General features: G+C 41.2%; 1 protein-coding gene across 1 annotated transcript in view; it reads left to right on the top strand.

Moving 5' to 3' along the window:
- Window positions 1–18,871, top strand: part of LOC120508047 (c-Maf inducing protein) — a 129,805-nt gene that overhangs the window by 65,861 nt on the left and 45,073 nt on the right. The window contains exons 2-3 of the mRNA XM_039721323.1: window positions 2,746–2,871; window positions 11,589–11,639. Of these exons, the coding sequence (XP_039577257.1) occupies window positions 2,746–2,871; window positions 11,589–11,639 (177 nt within the window). The remainder of the gene's footprint in view (window positions 1–2,745; window positions 2,872–11,588; window positions 11,640–18,871) is intronic.

The following is an 18,871-nucleotide window of genomic DNA, read 5'->3' as shown; positions in this document are numbered from 1 at the left end:
GGACACCTTTGTGTGGGACTGACCTTCCCCTTGTGGGTGCTGTGGTCTCTGAGGAGTACCACAGCCCTGTGGGCTCAGGTCTGGTGACAGCTCTGTTTTGGTGCTTCCTCAGGGCATTTCTGCCCAGCCCTGATGTGGAACATGGTCTTCAGTGCTGGACAGCAACATTTTAAGGGGCTGTATACAGTGATAAATTACTGTACTTTAGACTCTCTCTGTTGTGAAACAGAGGTGAAGTTGCCTGTAACTGGTGTTTTCAGAACTGAAAATATTTCACTTCTTAGAAGATTGTCTTTTGAGGAAATCAGAAGCAATGCATAGGATGATGCTTACAGGGATTTAAGTATATTTAGGCTATTCATTGTTTGAGTAAGATAGCAAACAACTGTATGTGTACAGTATGGCTAGATGGAAGGTGTGGACATGGGATCATATGAATGCTGCATAAAGTACCTCATTGGCTTTCACTTAGAATGATTGACCATCTGCATAATTCCATTTTATGGTTTAGGTAGTCTTCCCATCCTTGGCAAACAGCAGAACTCTGCTCCTCCATTCCCCTTAAGGAGAAGGACTGTCCTGTGTTGGTGTGTGCCTGGGATGAAATCCTTGTGAATGGCTACAGAGCTGTGCTTCAACTGGCTCAGCTGTCTTTTAATGCTGTTTAAATGGATGATTTAAGGTATAGAGAAGCTTCTCTTGGAAACAGCTTCTGTGAGAATTCCTCAAATCCTCTTTGAAGTTAATGGAGGGTATTAAGGGCAGTCACCGCCTTCTTAAAAGAGAAATTTAAATTGCTTTGATTCATTTCATTTTATATTTGCATTAACTGGTTCTGGATTTCTCCCTTCTCCAGTCTTTCAGAGCATGTTTTTTGATAACTTTTCCCCCTGAGCATACTAGATTTTATGTTGGCTGTTTTGATATTTTTCCCTGAGTGTTGTAATGCTGATTACCAAAGGATCTTGGGCCTTTGGCTTCCTGTGAGAACGAGATAATGACTCTCCAGTAGGCAACGCATGACGTACAGTATCAGTATTAAGCCACTGGGATTCCAGTCACTAGTGTAGAACAATATTGTGGGTAAATGAATAAGCAGAAGTTTATCATACTTCCTGCACAACAAGGTTTTTGTTAAAGAGACAGTGAAAATTGTTTTCACCCTGGGCTGGTGCAAAATGAGCGCCGCTGCAGCAACCGTTAGGGAAAAAGATATTGAGGTTGAGTTCTGTGGCTGGCTGGGTTTTTCTTGCTGAAAAAACAGCTGAATTCTTGTGGCAGCAAAGGTGGGTGACAGGGCTGTCACTGCAGTTCTGGTGGATGACGTTTATGGGCCTAGAAGCATGTATGAAGTGTAGAACTCCAAAGTACGGTTTCCAGATGCACCACCTACTTAACTTATGGAAGAAAGTTGTACCAATTAGAAGCAGAGACGTTCCAAATGCAATTTGCTTATTTCACACTCGCCCCCAGGAATCCTGTGTTGTGATTTTAGGAGTTGGCCTTGTTTGACCCTGAAATAGATGTGGTTGCCTCCCTTGCCTTCCTTATTTCAAGACTGTCAGTTAAAAATAACTTATGTATTGGGCACAGTGGGAGTGAGTTTGAGAAGTTGAAGTTATATGTAAATCAGTAATAGTGAGAAAATAATTCATAAATGTAATGAGCTCTATTCTCTTGAAAGACATGGTCAAGTCTATGGTTTATCCATGAGGTGGGATTAATTATTTTTGTATGAAAATAGTTTCTCTGCCACAGCAGTACTGATCAGTTCACTTATGCTGTAGCACAGCAAAGTAAATTATGTCTTTGGAGGACCTCTGTTAAATATTCAATTACTTTTAAAATGACTTGCATAAAGTACAGAGTATGTACGTATACTCATTAGATACACAGCTATAGCACTGTGTATTTACTTAGTTTAAGATAATTTCATATGTGCTTTCATAGATACATTTCTGTTTCGTCTTATCTCATAGATAATTGTACTTCTGTAATGCCTAAGAATTACAGGGATACTAATAAATTAGTTTCATGTGTAAGTTTGTTTTCCTGCAATAATCAGTTTGTATTCTACATTTAATTGCAAAATGCAGTTACTTATTTGTGTTTTAATGGTGACTTTCATTTTAAGCCAGACATCAGCACTCTCTAGGAAACCACTGCTTACCTATAGACAAGATGAGTACATTGGTTGCTTTGCTTTTGCTTGAGTCTGAAACTTGAGGGCTGTATCTCTGGAGCCCCAAGAACCACTGTCAAGTGAAGGAATATGGATCCTGGTGATGTGGTTGATCAAAATTGAAGCTGGGGAATATGTGGAAGAAAGCAGCCTTGCTTTAGGACTTTAGGACAGTGCTGATCTGTCTGTGTGACTGAGGTGGTTCTTCATGCATTGAGCATGTGCATGGACAGAACCCTTCATAGCTCAGTTCAACCTGGAATTAAGTTTTATTGATTTCTGGGTCCAGGACAGGTTGGCATCTCTGTATTTCAGACACCTTGGACTGGCCTAGTTTTCTTTTTATGTGAGTGATCTTAACACTTGAACGAGTTGGAGGAAGGTGGCTGGATGGGGCTCTCTCTTGAATGACCTGGGTAGGAAGTTTGCTTTTCAATTAGATCTTGCAGATATTTGCAACACCAAGAGTAATTTTCATAATGCTGTTCTTCCTTGAAAATTGTGAAACTTCTTATGATGGCTAAGTAAACATTTTTTTTCTCTTCTCCTTTGTTTTCTTGCAGCCAACTGGGTACATGGAAAACTCCATTTCCTACAGTGCTATTGAAGATGTTCAACTGCTCTCCTGGGAGAATGCCCCTAAGTACTGTTTACAGCTCACAATCCCGGGGGGTACTGTCCTACTGCAGGTACAGTAAACATAAAAGTACAACTTCATTTCTCTCTTACTCTGAATCTCCTTCAACTTCATTCTCTTTCCTGTGCATGAAATCTCAGTTAGGTGGACTCAGAAAAGGCAGAGAACTTGGTGCTGTCAAATTATCTAACCACCAGAAAATTTGGTCAGGGTGATAGCTCTGAAACCGTTTGTTCAACAGTCAACAGTCAATGGAGATTTTTAGCCATAGTGATTAAACATTCTTGCTGAATTTGTGCAGCAAAGTAGTGCTCTGTGTAAAGGCACATTGATGCAGGCTTGGAATGATTGTGTTTTTACATGCAGTCTTATTCCTGCATGAAAAAAGTTAAAAGTTTCATCATTGAATTCATACAGGAAACCAAGAATTGCACTGGAACTGACAGATACCTATATTAAAAAACTATTCAATCTTCACTGAAATATTTCAGTATATTTGTATGGATATCTGTATATGCTGCTTCTCTGAAGTGTTGTTTGCAAGCAGAAGACACTGTGTTTACATTATTCCAGATTTCTTCATCCATTTGAGGCTTTATAGGCCCCCTTAGGTTGCTGCAAGTTTTAGTGACAGAAAAGCTCTCCACAGCTCTGAGCTTTGGAAATACTCTGAAGTAGGAAAAGCTGCATTGCCCCCAAAGAACTTTGAAAGGTCAAAACTTAAAAATACCAAACTGGCTTCAGCTTAACTCTTGCATGGTTCTCTCTCGTTTCTCGCCATTGTTTTGAAGATAATTTAGCTGTTATCCTTTGGGATTTTACTTTTTCAATTGCTTATACAGCCATGCCAGTGGTGCATATGTATTTCATCCAGGTAGGAGTGTAAGGGAAAAGTAGGAAGACAAGCCATGATTTCCCAACAGCTAGATTAGGGCCCTCATTATTGTTGAAATCTCCTTGCCTAATGCATTAATTAGACAGAAAGTTGTCTAAATTTCTCAAGTTGGATGATTTTCTCATGATAATTTTCATTCTGCTTTTTCAGTACATTTCCCTAGTGGTGTTAGCATTTAAGTTTATATCTATTTCAGCAGATGAAATAGTTACACCTGCCTTTCCAAATTCTGTTTCCAGGTCTTTTATTCTGTAGTTTATGGCAGCTGCCTTTTTGGGTCTATACAAGATAAAACTTGAACCCACAGCTTCCTGCTGTGTGGAAAGGAAATTGGTAGGGTAGACAGGCTGTAATCTGGAGCAGCCTGACATTTGTCTCTTTAAAAAAGAAAAAGAAAAAGCCAACAAACCAAACACATAAATAATTGTGTTTGTGAAACAGCGACATCTTAGCATGGATACTTTGGTATTTTCTTCAGAAAGATTGGTGTCTTTATGTAACCTCATTGGAACTCATAAAGAAGTGGACTGAGCTGGACTTCTGTTTATTGCTGCCTGGCTGAGCACTCTGGATCAGATTACATTATAACTATGGGAATTTCGACATAATTTGAAATACAAACTTTAAAAAATGTTTTTAATATGACTTGGTCCTTGGTAGTGTCTTGATTCATCAGATGTGGTCAGATTGGAGGGAGTATAAAATTAGATTTCCCTTATACAGTTGTAATGTGTATTCACAAATCCAAAACAGTTCTCAAAGTTATGTTTAGTCTGCTGAAGAAATCAAGTTGAAAAAGCTGGATTTATGAAGTAGTTGAGTTCTGCAGAAATTTTCTCGTCTATGTAACAAAGAGTAGAGGTATCCAAAGACACTTCAACTGAGGAGCTGAGAAAGTAGCCCTTGCATAGCTCAGTTATTTCCAGATTTGTGAGAGACTTCAGTATATCTCTGGGAAAGTGTGACTTCCATTTTTTAATGAAATCATTCTGCTCTGCTAATCTGAGCAGCAGCATGCTCTGATGTAATGTCCAGCTCTAGTATCAGGAAGTGTATGATAGTGGAACAAGTCAAACTAGTCCAAAACATGTTCCCAGTACTGTTTCTTCTGAAGTACACTTTTGGTGAAATCTCTATGTTTATTTTTTTTTCCAAAGCCTTTAAATAAAGTGTGTGTGTATATATATGTAAAAATGTCTAAATGAACTGTTTTGACTACCCCAAATTTATTTCATATTTCTGATCAATATAAATTTTATATTTTGATCTGTGTTTTTGCACATGCTGCACTGTAAATTCCTTAAAACCACGGGATGTTATTGACGTGATTTGACATAAAATGAAGCAGTTTAGTACTTTGAATCACAGGCTTTCCCAATTTTTCATTTTTGAGAATTTAAGATAGCAATTTCTGTTTAACTGAAGGCAGTGTGGATTTATGAAAGGCTGGTCCTGCTTGACCAAGCTGACCTCCTCCTGTGACAAGGTGACCTGCTTAGTGGGTGAGGAAAAGACTGTGGAGGTTTAGATTGGCTATTAGGGAAAAATTCTTCACCAAAAGTGTTCTCAGGGCACAGCCTGCCCAGGGAAGTGATTGAATCACCATCTCTGGAGGTATTTAAAAGATGTAGACGTGGCACCTGGGAACGTGGCTTGGTGATGAGCTTGGCTGTGCTGGGTTTGATCTTAGAGGTGTTTTCTAACCTAAACAATTCTGTGTGAGATGCCACAGCAGAGCCCCTGTCCATGTTCAAGTTTTCATCCCCTCTGTCTGCTGTCGCCAGGGTCTATTTCTGGCTTATTAGTGCACAGTAATGAGTCAGAGAGGGAAGAGTGCCATTACCTTTCCTTACATCATCCCAAGCCCTCCCATGGCAACACTGACCCATCCCAACCTATTTTAGCACATGAAACCTGACAGGCAGTGCCGGAGGTGATGCAGCTCCTCTTGGGAAATGGGATCACGGTAACAGGATGTGTCTACCTGGGTTTCAGAGGAAGACCTGTTCTCAGGCAGCAGACAGCTTCATCCAGGCTGGCTTCACGCTTAAAAGTCATTTTCATGTGTGGAGCTCTTCCCACTCAGTGTTTGTTGAATAAGCACAGCTATCTGAGCGTTTCACTGCCTGGCATTTGGGGATTCCCATTGTCCCATGTGGGATTCATGGGCAGTCAGGTTTCTGGGGATCACGGACTGTCAGTTTTCTAGACGTGCTGAGGGCTTGTGTTTTCTTTACCCCTGCCAAATGATGGGATCCCTGGTTCTCTCCATGAGCAGCAATCAAAATCTCTGATTTTTTTCTGCCCGGCAGTTAGAAAGAAGGTGTTGCTGAAGCTGGCTCATTAGGCCATGAGCTCTTCAGGCCAGGAAATAGGAGCTAAATTTAGCTTTTGATGAAGTGCGAGGTCTTTAGTATCAGGAATAGCAGGGCCTCCTTGAGCTGGGCTAGGCTTTTGCCCTTCTGCTTTCCCTCTGTAAAGCACAAGGTGTGATTATGGTGCAGTGTGGATGATTATGAGGAGGATGCTCTACCCTTGATAGTGAAAAAACTGGAAGAACCTTTTGAAAGAGATTTAAAAAATACCTTACAATACAATTTCTTGAGCTGCTGAGCACCAAATGTAGGAAGAGTCCCAGGAAAAAGGCTTTGGTATTTCAGTCACGACAGTACTGCCTTGCTTTCCTGTGGAGTCCTTTCTTTTAGCCTTAAAGCCACCACTTCCATCCCTGTCACTCGTGTTGTTTTATTCATTTCTTGGCAATTGAGTGTAGTCAGAAGGAAAAACAAACAGAGCAGGAAGCCTTGACAAGCACAACAGTCACACGTTCAGCTCGGTGCTTGACCACACTGTTTGTGCCAGGGAGTCCCCACGGTAAATGTTTCCACTGGGTTTTCAGTAATATTTTATTTTGGTCTCCTTGGAGAACCTGCCTTTTGTTTTAAGTGCCAGTCCAGCCAGTGCTGTTGGTGTGGAGAGGTCATACAAGGACCTCAACCCAGGAGAGGAAGGGAATATTTTAAGGAGGAAAAGGGCATTTCTAGCAATTCCCAGCAGCTCTCTCTCTACCCTGGGTTAGGGCAGAAGAGTGGCAGGTTTCCCTTGCAAATCTGCCCAAGGCAGAGGTGGAACAGAGTGATTTGCATCAGCAATGTGAAGGTTTTGTACAGCTGTGTGGGGCTTGGCTTCCTGCAGCCCTGGGACACTCCTCTGTTCCCGTGGCTGATAATAAAGGGGGGCAGAGAAGCCAGTGCTGTTTTATGAGTCCCAGTAATGAATGGGAAAAAAAGCACAGCAAAGCCCCCATCCTGCTGACCAGAAAGCAAGCGAGGGAGAGAGAGAATCACAGAATAAACTGAGGAAGAATCAAAGCCAAAATCTGGGTCAACAAATCCCACTTATTGCCACATCCATTCAGATGGCAAAATCCCCTAGAAGCACGTGTGTGAAGGACGCTGTTGTGAGGAAAAACTTGGGAACAGTTTGCTACCTGGACAAGCCTGATCTTGTATTCTTCTGAATAACACACATGCCAGGAGCAAGGGATGTTGTAGTGGTAATTTACTGCTAAAGAAATGGCAGAGACCTTCACCATAATTTTTAGAGTGCTCTGTTTCTTGCAGAGTTTCAGGTGTTCTGTTTCTCAGTAACACACATGTTCCTATTTAGTCTCCTCCTTGCCTGGGTACAAATTATTGCAGGGGCTGTAACACTGGCATGAAGCTTGTTCATCTATTTTTGTGACCAAAAAGGAAAACTTGCCTTTAAACCATTCACTGCTTTTTAATAATAAACTTGTATTCCTACTCACTAAGAAATGAAGTAGTTGGGGTGCAGAGCAAATACTTCCTTTTTCAGCAGAGGTATAAATTCACTCATGTTGACCAAAGCTTTGCATATGCAGGCATTTAATCTCTTGCACAGTTTTTCTTCTGTGAACTGTCTTTTTAAAGCAGGAGAGTTTAATCCTATGAGCAAAGTTTGTACTACAGCTGATCCCAGGTGGCTTTTCCTCTCTGATTGAACCTTTACACCCCAAAAATAAGAACATAAAATCCTGCAGAACACAGTTCTAGGATCAGTTAATCTTAAAAAAAATACTGCTAACAGTAGATGTTCCTAAAGTCGATATTCTTCTTCCTTATTGGAATAATAAATAAGCTTCAAGTAGTTTAATCTTGCACCTTTGAAGAGTTTTACTCCCACATTTTCCTGTTTTCTAAGGTATTTTTCTACTATGTTGTGGTTGTACAAAAACAATGTGAGGTCTTGATTGTGCAGGAAGCTCAGTTGGACCGTGTGTCACCCACTACCCTGTTAAAGCCACTGCATTTAGGAAAAAAATTGTAGAACTGGGGCCTAAACATACTAAACACACAAGGGGCCTAAACTATTATTTTGCATACCTCTGTATGTAAAATTGTATTGAAGTACAGTGAAGAATTATAGAATCTTCATTGTGCTTCAGTCCTGTCTCATTTACTATTTGTGACAACAGCAGGCAAAACATTTCCAGCTGAATTTTAAGTTGGAAAGGTAGCAGTCAAAAGAGTGGGGTAGAACTGGACTCACTGCAAGAGCAAAGCTGAAAGTAAAAAAAACAAACAAAAAACAACTTTCCTTGTGTGGTCAAAATGCCTAAGGAATGCCTGGTTTGAAGAATTTTCTGTCTCATTTTCTCCTTTTTATTGTACCCTAGAGCTGAACAAATATAGTAAACTATGCCCTTAGCTGCAGTAAAAAACTGTAGGTGTCAGTTCCCAAGAAGTGATGACTTCAGTGCAGAAAGCCTGAGTTCTGTCCATGCACATCAGATAAACTGTGAATGTCTGTGTGCAGCCCCATAAATGATTTGTGCTTCCCTCCACTGCTTTACACTTTGGTGCTCTTCGCTTAAACTTCAGCAATGTTGCTCACAGTAACCTGAATGCTCGAGTAGGTCAGTGCCTGCAGAGTTGGCTGGGCAGCTGAGCACCCACAAGAGCCTGGTGGCTCTTTTTTCATCCTGCCGTGCCATGAACTCACTGTTCCTTTGGTAGGAAAGAAATGCTCCCTGTAGTGCCTTCTCAGTGTAAGCCTGAAAATGAGGAGGGAGGACCAAGGGGTGCTGTGCAAGAGTGGGATCTTTGTTTTCCTTTGCAGAAGATCCAGCGTTTCCTGCGTGGTGCTGTGGTTTTGCTGGGGTCAGGTGGCCGGAAGGGTGCACAGGGAGGATTAGTGCCTGGAGAGATGGGGAATGTTGGTGTCAGCATCCCTCAGGATAAGGGTGGTTGGGGTAAAGTATTCAGTCTGTGCTGAGCATGGTGTAAAGACACTGGTGAAATGGCCATTGGCCTTCCAGGCTTCTCTTACCACTGAGTCCTGACCACTGGTACAAGTGTGGGGATTCTCTAAAGGTTTGTTTTTATATTTTCTGTTCACTTTGTCTTCTTTCTCTTGATTTTCCTGGGAAGTGGTCTTGGCTAACAGCCTGAGCTCTGAATGTTTAGAGGGCTCACACTCCTAACCTAGACCCAGGTGCCAATTTGCTTGATCACTTCTCTGCAATAACTAACTCTGTGTGTAGACAGTGCTTGGGCCCCACACTTGGAACTTAGTCACTTTGCTAATTTTACTTCTAAAATGCTTTGTATATTGCTGCCATGGAGTTGTACTTCCTTTGCCAGTTCTGGTTTTGTGTCTTGCAGCATTCTTCGTTTTCTTTTCTCCCCCAGTATTTGCAGTCCACTTGTGCCTCCTGCTCTGCATGATGCTGTTGTCCTCACTAATAGTTAGGGCTCTAGTCACTTCCAGAATATATCTACACATAATATTCTCTAATCATTTGCAGTGGTCTTACAGTCTGTACTGCTGACATCATTAAAGTAGGAGAATAATTAACAGATCTCAATTTAGGGATTCAGCATTTGTTCTTACTTTCAGACCAGGGACTGAATCAGGTTGATATTTTGCCTCTTTGGGTGAAGTACTCTCTTCCCCTAGAATAGTTTTGATTATATTGATTTAAATAACAGTATCTTAGTTTGTATAGTTCCTATAAACTCAGTCTTATTGGTGCAATTGCTAAGTTTACATGAAGCCTACAAAAACCTTCCGTTTTACTTACTCTTTAGAGGGCTTTGATGCTAGAATTTGGAAAGGACTTTTTTTGTTCTCCTGCATGAACCAGTTGTCTCCTCAAAAAACGAAAAAAAGGTTCAGTTTCAAATTAAATTTTTCAAATAAGTCTGTTGAGGTTTCAGAGCCTTCTCTCTGGGCAAAGATAAGAAATAGCTAAGTATATTTCCTTCATATGTTTTTCATTATGTTAAAAACATTCTTCTGTGTTTTGGTGGCAAATTATTTTTGACCTTTTCATTTCATTAAAATATAGTAAAAAGTATATTGAATTGAAATTTAATTCTGTAACATAAAAAGTCTGTTTTGTGTTATAATGCCCACATATACATAAAATACAGTGTAAATAATGGAAAATCATTAAATATTGTGTGACTGAAATATCCTGAAGATCTGCAGTCCAAATGTTTTTACAGTTTTTCATTGCATGCAAAAAGAAGAAAATAGAAAAGGGAAGTTTTTTAATTGCATTTGTAGCAATTTCATATTCTGATATGTCAGCATTCCTTTTTTAAATTGAAGGTTTTTGATAAATTCTGTGGTCAGCCAAGATTATTTATAATATATTTATTCCTGCTTTATTGCCCCGACATCTACTGGAGGAGCAATTGATTCTCATTAAGATATAAATAATATGTAATGCATATATAAAAGGATATTACTCTGTTTAATTCATAGTAATCAGTCTAAATTTGTGTCACTGAACCATCAGTAGCTGACCTTGAGATTAAACATGTTTTTGGTAACCATACAGCATTTTTACTTCTGGTATTCCTGCCATTATCAGTGAACTGAATGAGTGTTGGAGATTAAATACGTTCTGTAGTGTGGATTTTGAATACTTACCTGAAAAGGTGTTGGGGAGTGACATTTGATACGTGATGCTCTAATTTACAAGAAGTATGTGCTTTTTGACTAGCAAAGAACCTCACCTTTTTTTTTTTTTAAAATATGGATTTACAGGCTAACCTGTAATTTTCAGTGTTTTTGTAAAACATTTTGAAACGTGGGCAAAAATCGCCCATAGGCAGCGTTAAGGGGGAACTGGAAAAGCCAAAGGGCATCTCTACCCACTCAAATATTTCAGACTTATGTCACCTTGTTAAGGCATGCATATTTACGTCACTCTACATGCCTTTATATTTTTTGATACCAAGCCTTTTGACCTTTGGGAGTGTTGAACTATTCCTCCATTGGCTACGACCTGGCTTCACACTGGGAATTTCTGGCAGCTGTGCTTAATATGGCCAAAAATGGGTGATGGCTGGGAGTGATTATTGCAACATTTATGCTGTTGCTGCAAACAGTCTGTGCATGTATCTGCACGTCTGTGTGTGCTGGGCTTTTCACTGGTTTAATATCACTGAAAGAGCTAAGACATTATTTGAATTGCTTTGGGGCCACTGAGGAGCAGGACAAGAAAAGAAACCAGAGTATGGAAAAAACCCACCCCTCCTATTAAAATGTCAGCCCATCTTCCTACTCTCCTTCCAGTGATTAATGGCAGAGGCAAGTGCCACACAGGCATTAAAGATCTGACCCACACCTGATTGAATTCACAGAGGATTTTTCAGTCTTTGGGCTGGACAGCATTTTATAGGGGCTTAATATTTTGTAAGGTTTTGGTTCAGTATTTTATAATGCAGCAAGGTCTTTGTATCACTGCTTGCTGTGAAAATAAACTCATTAAAGTGCCTGAGTGACCTGAAGCACTGGTAGAAATTAATGATTCTGTCTGTAACTTTTCTTTATTGCAGGCTGCAAACAGTTACCTGAGGGATCAGTGGTTCCATTCTTTGCAGTGGAAGGTGAGTTCTGTACTTCATCTTCTTCATTCTCTGCCTCCAAGAGTACTTTTTAGAATTCCCTGTTTGTTCATTGTCAAAGCTCTGAATGGAAAAAAGTATGTTCTTGCAGAAGTCCTAAATCAGAACATGTCTGCAGTTTTAACATATCTGTGTCTCGGATGAAGTGGACAAATTAACTTGTTACACAGCCCAGCTTTATCAACATGTGACTAGCTTCAAAAAGTAGATGGGCAGTTAATTCACATTTAAACAGAACAGAGATGGTGTGGTTTTAGTTTTGTACTGTGAAGTGTAATATGCTATAGAGAGTACACCTCATCACATCCTCTGGACTCTTAGTTTTGAGGTTTTTTGTTTGGTTGGTTTTGAGTTTTCTGAGAAGCTAGGGAGAAGGAGTGTCTTTTAGAGTTGTTTATTGTATGTGTAACATCAATCAGTGGTGCATCAGTCTGTGTTTATACTTAAGGATGATTTGGAATTAAAGGCAGTTTCCATTTCAGAGACCTCAAGGCCTTTCTCATTTTCAGTGGGAACAATGGACTGATTGCCCTGAGTAGGGAAAGTGGATCACAGTGACAGCATTGTCTCTCCAGAGCAGCACATTCCTCATCAAAAACCGTAGTTGCTGACCTTTGGATGGAATCTGGATGGATCTTTGATGCAGTTAGGAACAAGTTTTGGCCAGATGCTGAATATAGTTGTCCTGCCTTGCCTTGCAGTGGGAAGCACAAGCAGTACCTTTCAGCTCAGGACTTGTCTTCAGCAGGGTTTCAGTGGAGTCAGCCAAGCTGGCTGTGCAGCTTATCAAGATTTCAGCCTGCTGACAGCAACCACATGGAAAAATATACGGAAGTCCCTCCCACCAAACTGGTTTTGTTGTAGGTGTATTTGATAGTTGCAAAACAGTTGTGTGGCAGAGCTACAGTGTTGGTGTGCTTTGTGTAGCCATCAGTGTCTGGGAGAATCGTGTTCTGAGCAGTTCCAGGCTCTTATCAGCAAAAGCCAAGTGTTGAGATCTCCTTTCCCAGACCACTGGCATATTCTCCAGCCTGTTACCCTGACTGCCCAAACCAGAGTGGGACAGAAGTGCTGATAGCAGGAGGCTGGGTTGTGCTGTAGCACTTTATTTTGGCCTCTTGACAGTATCATTAACACAATACCCAGCCAGCCTTGATTTCTTTGCAACTCCCGAGGATAACAAAGCACTTAAAGCATGCAGAGGCATTATCTCCATGTGGCCATTATTTTCTCTCCTGCTTTGGCAGGCAGGGATGATCAGAGAAAGCATGGATAGAAATGATGACGGAATAAATTTCTTTTTCTACCTCACCCCCAGCCAGGATGGTTGTGGTACCAAAGTGCTGGTGGCTCATGCCCACTTTGTTCCTGCAGTGAGGGGAGAATTGGGGTTGGAGATGCAGCTCTGGAAAACATCAAGTAAGAGGTGGTAAAGGTGCAACATGGGCCTACCATTCAACCCACCAAATAAATTCTTTAAAAAAAAAAAAAGGAAAAGAAAGAAAGCAAACCAGGCTAGACAGAGTGACCTGGCTTGCTTGCATGCCTTTCAGTCACAGAGAAGGAGCTTTGCTCTGTGGGAGTTGTTTTTAAAGGAGCATTTCTTAAACTTTCCAGTGCTTCTGACCCAAGCCTCTCATTTTGGGAAACTCTGAGTAATTTAACTTGGTGCAAAGTAGAATTTATTTTTGCTTCCCTACTTCCCTCCCCACCCCCATTAAATTTGTTTCTGAAAAACAAGTGAAACATTATCTTGATTTGAAAGCCCTTCCCTTTACCAAGAATAGCAAATAGTGTTTTCCCATAAGAACAGTGACAGGGTTTAGTCACTGCCCAGGTACTTGGCACTAAGAAATTCCTTTTTGCTAAAATGGAGGTAATTTAGGTTTTGTTTTTTGTTGCTTAATAGTTCAGAGGAAGAGCACCTGGTAACTTTCAGCTCTTTGGCAGGCTTAAGTGAGATCCCAAGGGGCTGAAGAACCAGGAGAAGCTGTCAGTGCAGACGAGAAGTGAGGGAGTGCAGTTGTGTCTGTCTCAGTGAAATTTATCACTTTACTGGCACTGGAGCCTGTGACTTTAAGAGCCAGGTGCTGAGGTTCATCTCACTCCATAATTTGTATGGTTTGATGATTAAGCAGGTAGTGAGGGAACCCACAAAAAACAGGAAACCTATTCTTCTGGAATGGGGCATTTACATAAAGCACCAGATGGCAGAGAGATTGCCACAGCTGTATTGTAATTGGGTGGTTGTGCTGATGAATGATACATTTGTCCAGTGGTCTTACAAAATAATAGGTCAAAACATTTCTGTGGGATGTAGAACACAGATACAAACCGGTGCAGATAGCTGTAACAGTTGTTCAGGGGAAAACATTCAACAGAGATGATCTTGCTATTGTTTGTACTTGTGTGGTGGGAGCATTTAGGGAGCCCAGCTGAACCCCAGTGTCCTTGGCACTAGATTTCATTTTAATTTTCTCCTGCCCTGCCCAAACAAGGCCGGAGGAATCCACTGTACAGACAGCAAACTGATATTCTGAGAATTTCCAGCAGTGGGGATTGCCCTCTCTTAAATTACAGTTATGGGAACAGATTCATATTCTGTCAGTGTCGTTCTGACTCCTTTTCCTGTGCTTGAAGCCTTGGGAATCAGATGCTGCATGTACCCTGAGCTGCATGGGAAATGGGAAGGAACAGTGAATAGCTGTGTCTCAAATATCTGGGGAAGCTCTTTAGGTTCAGGCACACACTTTGGTTTTGTAGGAAGGTGCTAAGGTCTGTGAGGGAGCTTTGATGTGGTGCAGTTTTAAGGTTTAACATGCTGTGGGAATTCAATTTGCCAACCGGCACCCTGGAAATTATTTTTGTTCTAGAGGCAAACACGGAAATAAAAATCAAGAATAATTTCTTCCTGTGACCCAGAAAATAATAAAAGAGATGGTACAGATTAACAGAAATAAGAGAACCAAACACATAATTATCCATGCTTTAGATCCAGCTCCAAGGGGTTTTATGTGTCATCCAGCTAACTAGCTGTCTAGATGCTTACAGAGTGTTTTAGTTGTGTCTTTTTTCTTGAATATTGGGCTCATTGAAATCAGCAGGGTTCAGGGATACTTCCATGCAAGTCTTCCTTATGTAGTCATCTTCTCTTTGGGTTTTCCATTTCAAACCCTCCCACTAAGGGTTACTCATAATTCCTCATTTAATCTGGATATCAGTGAGTATCACAACTCCTAAAGGATTATTGGCCACCTCAGCCTATTTTTAGAAATCCTGATTTCCTTCAGCTTGTAGCTAAGCCAAACTATCTTTGTCCAGAGAATAAACAGAACATGTTAACAACTCTCCAGCTCCTCAAACATAAATCATTAATCCATTGTGTAAGGAAAGTTCCTCTCAACCAGGGAGGTTGGATTGAAACCATGATACATAATCTTTGGTATGTGGAAGCTGATAAGTCATAACAGTGTATCAATAAAGATAACAACACTTTCTGTGGGTATACAAAAGAGAATAACACATGCAGTTCATTGCCCTGGCTGGATCCAGGGCAGATACAGTGGTAACCAGCCACTTCTGCAGGGGATGGATACAGCTAAACTTGGCTTTGAAAGATACTGGGAGGAGTGATTTTGGGACACACACAAATAAGGAAATACATACTCTTGGTATTTTCCCAGCCAGCATCCATCTACTTAGTTGCTTGTTTATGTGCTGCTCCCTTTGGGCTAAATGCACTTTGTGTGCATTTGTAGTGCTGAGCACTGAGAGGTACCATCCTCTGTACAAAACCTGTAGCCCCATTACACCACATGCTAAAAGTATTAGTCATTAACAGGTACACTTGACTAATTTAGTACCACGTTGCATTTCAGTTAGAAAGACATCAGTGAGGTTTTTCTCCCAGGAGTACAGGTATAGATTTACATTTTTTAGTGGGAATTCACCTAAGTTCATGCAGGAAATGTTGCATTTTTTATCGTGCCTGATAGTAAGCCCTGCACACTGCCCTCATTGTGGGGTGAGTTGCTCGTGTTTTCTGGTCAGCTGGGTGATGCAGCAGTCAAACATGTCAGTTGACAGCCTTTGGGGGCATGTCCTGAATTGACACAACACAGAAAGAACAGAGCCAGGTCTGCAGGAAAGCATGAAGCATGACTCAAACTGAGCTCTGTGTGCTTCTGACCTGGATCTTACAGAAAGGCTTGCATGTACCTTGTCTTTCCCACTGATGCTTTTTACCAGTGCCCATGTGTCCCCTAATGAGTACTGCTGCTTGGTTAGGGAGTTTACACATCTCTTAGCAGGGACAGTGCAAATGTGTTAATTGTAGGATTGTTTAGGTTGGAAGGGACCTTTGGACATCATCTGGTCCTCTCTCCACCCACGCCACACTTGTCCTCTTGCATGCAGGGCTCACTTTGAGGTGGTAGGAGGCTGCTGGGAGCCTGTGAAGCCCCAAACCAAGCAGATGAAGCAGCAGTGCTGGGCTGAGGGGAGCAGCCCCCTCCCCATCCATCTGTGCTCATGCAGCCCAGCATACGTGCAGACCCCTGACCTGCAGTCAGCAGTCACGTTACCTTTTGTTTTAAAATTCATTTTTAACCCAGACCCCGTGTTTTGAATCCCATGAATTAGGAAACTGGAACAATGTTGTCATTTGGGATTTGCAGACGTTTTGCATTGAATACTAAAACAAGCGATGTTGGCCTTTGTTCAAAAACTTTAATTTTGGATTAATACTTCCCTGGTTCTCATAGGGATTGTGCTATCTGTGTCTTCAGGAAACAGATACTTCCATGCACAAGCAGCCCTATTAATTGCAAAGGGATTGACTGTCAAATAAAGTCATACTTGACCTAAATGATGATATGTTATCTGGTCTTTACTGTGGCGAGGTTATGAATTTCTTGTTAATTAGTATTTTTTTATGCAATAGCCATGGGTGAGTATCAGGTTTTGTGTCAAATGGTGAACGTTCAGAGTAAGTTACTCTTCTCTGAAATTTAAAATAATAAGTTAAGAGCAACTGTTCTTGAAAGTGTGGTAAAGCTTTCCTTGTGTAAAGCACCTTTACGGCCTTGTCACTATGGTAATGATTAAAAATAGTGCTGATACAGGAGTGGGGGTTATATAGAATTTAAATGATGACAGTAAAGAAATTTACAGCCTCAAATCTCAGTAAATCTTGCCTTAAAACGCTGAGATCTGGGAAGAAATCACATTGGATATAATTAAAAGGGCCAGTGTGTTTAGTGACCTAATTTAGGATCTGAGAGAGAAAGATTTGGTACCCTGTGACAATTCCATAGCCCCATGCTCTACTGCATAGTGAAAATTCTATTTGAAGAGCTCAGCAGTTCTTTGGAGTGGTAGTTCTGGACTTCAGGCCTCTCCTTGGTGGTTACCCAGCACACAAAACTGTAACTCTCTTGGCTGTTTCTTTGCTTCCTTTAACTGAAACACTGAGGTATTTTCACAGAACAGAGAAGTTTTCATTTTCTTTTACTTTGAGGTAAAACAATAAATAATTATGATACAATTAGGCCAACAACGCTTTTTTTTCTTTCTTTTTCCTTTTGTGTCTATCTGCAAGTCAATGATAGAATGATGGGAACCAAAGATGTGGAATTAAGTTTTGCCTTTCACAGCCCCAGGATTTTGGGAGCATTGTGGGCTTCGATGACACACTAGTTTTGGACAAGCAGGTTTATTGCTTGGACAGATAAAAGGCAGCCCACAAGTTTTTGGCTGGTGGTTGTACTCTTCCTCTGAAATGCTTGGGTACCAGTTATGGGGGATCATGAACAGTTATTTAAGATATCCTGCCTTTCTTCTGCGTCATGGTGCTGTTCTAGGCCAGACTTTGTAGGGAACAGATGTGGGGTCCAAGGGGTGTGTGAATGGATCTGTGTTGCCAAGAAGTGAGACTGGTATCAGTTTGAGCTTTCTGGTAAACATAGTGAGACCGTTTTTCAGTTTTTGATTTCTTCTCATGGTGAAGTTGATGCTTGCTGTCATGGTTTGTTGTTTTCTATATGAAAGGTAACATGAATTGCAGCTCTGTGTGCCTGCTGTTCATCCAGTGATTGATAAGACCACCCTGTCTGTTATCTGAACAACCTCATTGCAAATTCAGGAACAACATAATGGAAATCTTGTCATACTTAACAGCCTTTTATTTCTCTAACATTTATTTTCTTGTAGTTGAGTTGGAGGGGATGTCTTTTTGTCTTTTTTTCCCTTTCTTTTTGGCTTGAGATATCTTCATGAGCACATGAAGTCTGTTGCCTCTCTCATTTTCCAGCACAAGTTTGACAGTCTCAGGCCATCTGTTATCAGAAGTCACTTGAAAATTCTTGGCCTTGTTTTCTGTTTCTGGGATCTCATTTTGCTAGAGGTAGCTGTGCTGCCACAGCAGAAAGGCACAGATCTCACTTGGGAGGTGGAAATGAATAGATGAGAAACAGACAAGATGTTGACAGAAAGTTTTTTCTTCTATTCATTTTATGAAATGCTGGTAATGTTTTAAGAACTGGAACAGGTGGAGTGGCTAGATTTTTTTTTTTTTGTTTTTTAAAGCTTGCACTGGGAAAATACCTCACTCTCTCTGGGGGGCCACTGGAGCAGGTTCCTCCCAGAAGGTACATCTGCAGCTGAGCACGGGCTGTGCTCTGTGTTGGCTTCACATGAATCACTTCAAATTGGGAGCTGCATATCCATGTCAGCACAGCACTTTGTCCAGCCCAAGGAGGCTCTTGGCAGCACGCTGGGGTGCCAGCCTGCATCTGAGCTGCTGCTCTGAGCTGCCCTGCCCTCACCCAGCCATAGGCACACGAGCTTTGGGCACCCCTGGCTGCCTCCTGTGTTGCCAAAATGGCCTTTTTTAAGGAGGCAGAACTCAAGCCAATTAATGGCCTGGTGGTGAAATTTGAGTAGAAACTAGATAGTTATTTTCTATCTTGCTTTAGCTAAGTCAGGACCAGCTCTAAATTTTCCCCTCTAGACTTGGATGCTATCCTATTCAAACTAATATTAGGTCTGAAGATAGAGGGGTGTCAAAAACAGCTGAATAAACAGGTCAGCTTGTTATTGTGTGCTTAGGTCTCAGCTCTGAAGAGGAGCAGATACAATTGCTGGAATATGTTGTTTCTCAGGAATGCTGAGCTGCTGGCCAAGAGGGATCCTCGGGTTTTGTGCCGGTGAATTGC

The sequence above is a fragment of the Passer montanus genome, unplaced genomic scaffold (assembly GCF_014805655.1).
Source record: "Passer montanus isolate IOZ18808 unplaced genomic scaffold, ASM1480565v1 scaffold45, whole genome shotgun sequence".
In the NCBI taxonomy this organism is placed as follows: Eukaryota; Metazoa; Chordata; class Aves; order Passeriformes; family Passeridae; genus Passer; species Passer montanus.
Note: the sequence above shows the minus strand (reverse complement) of the source record. Positions and strands in the feature narration are given on the sequence as shown.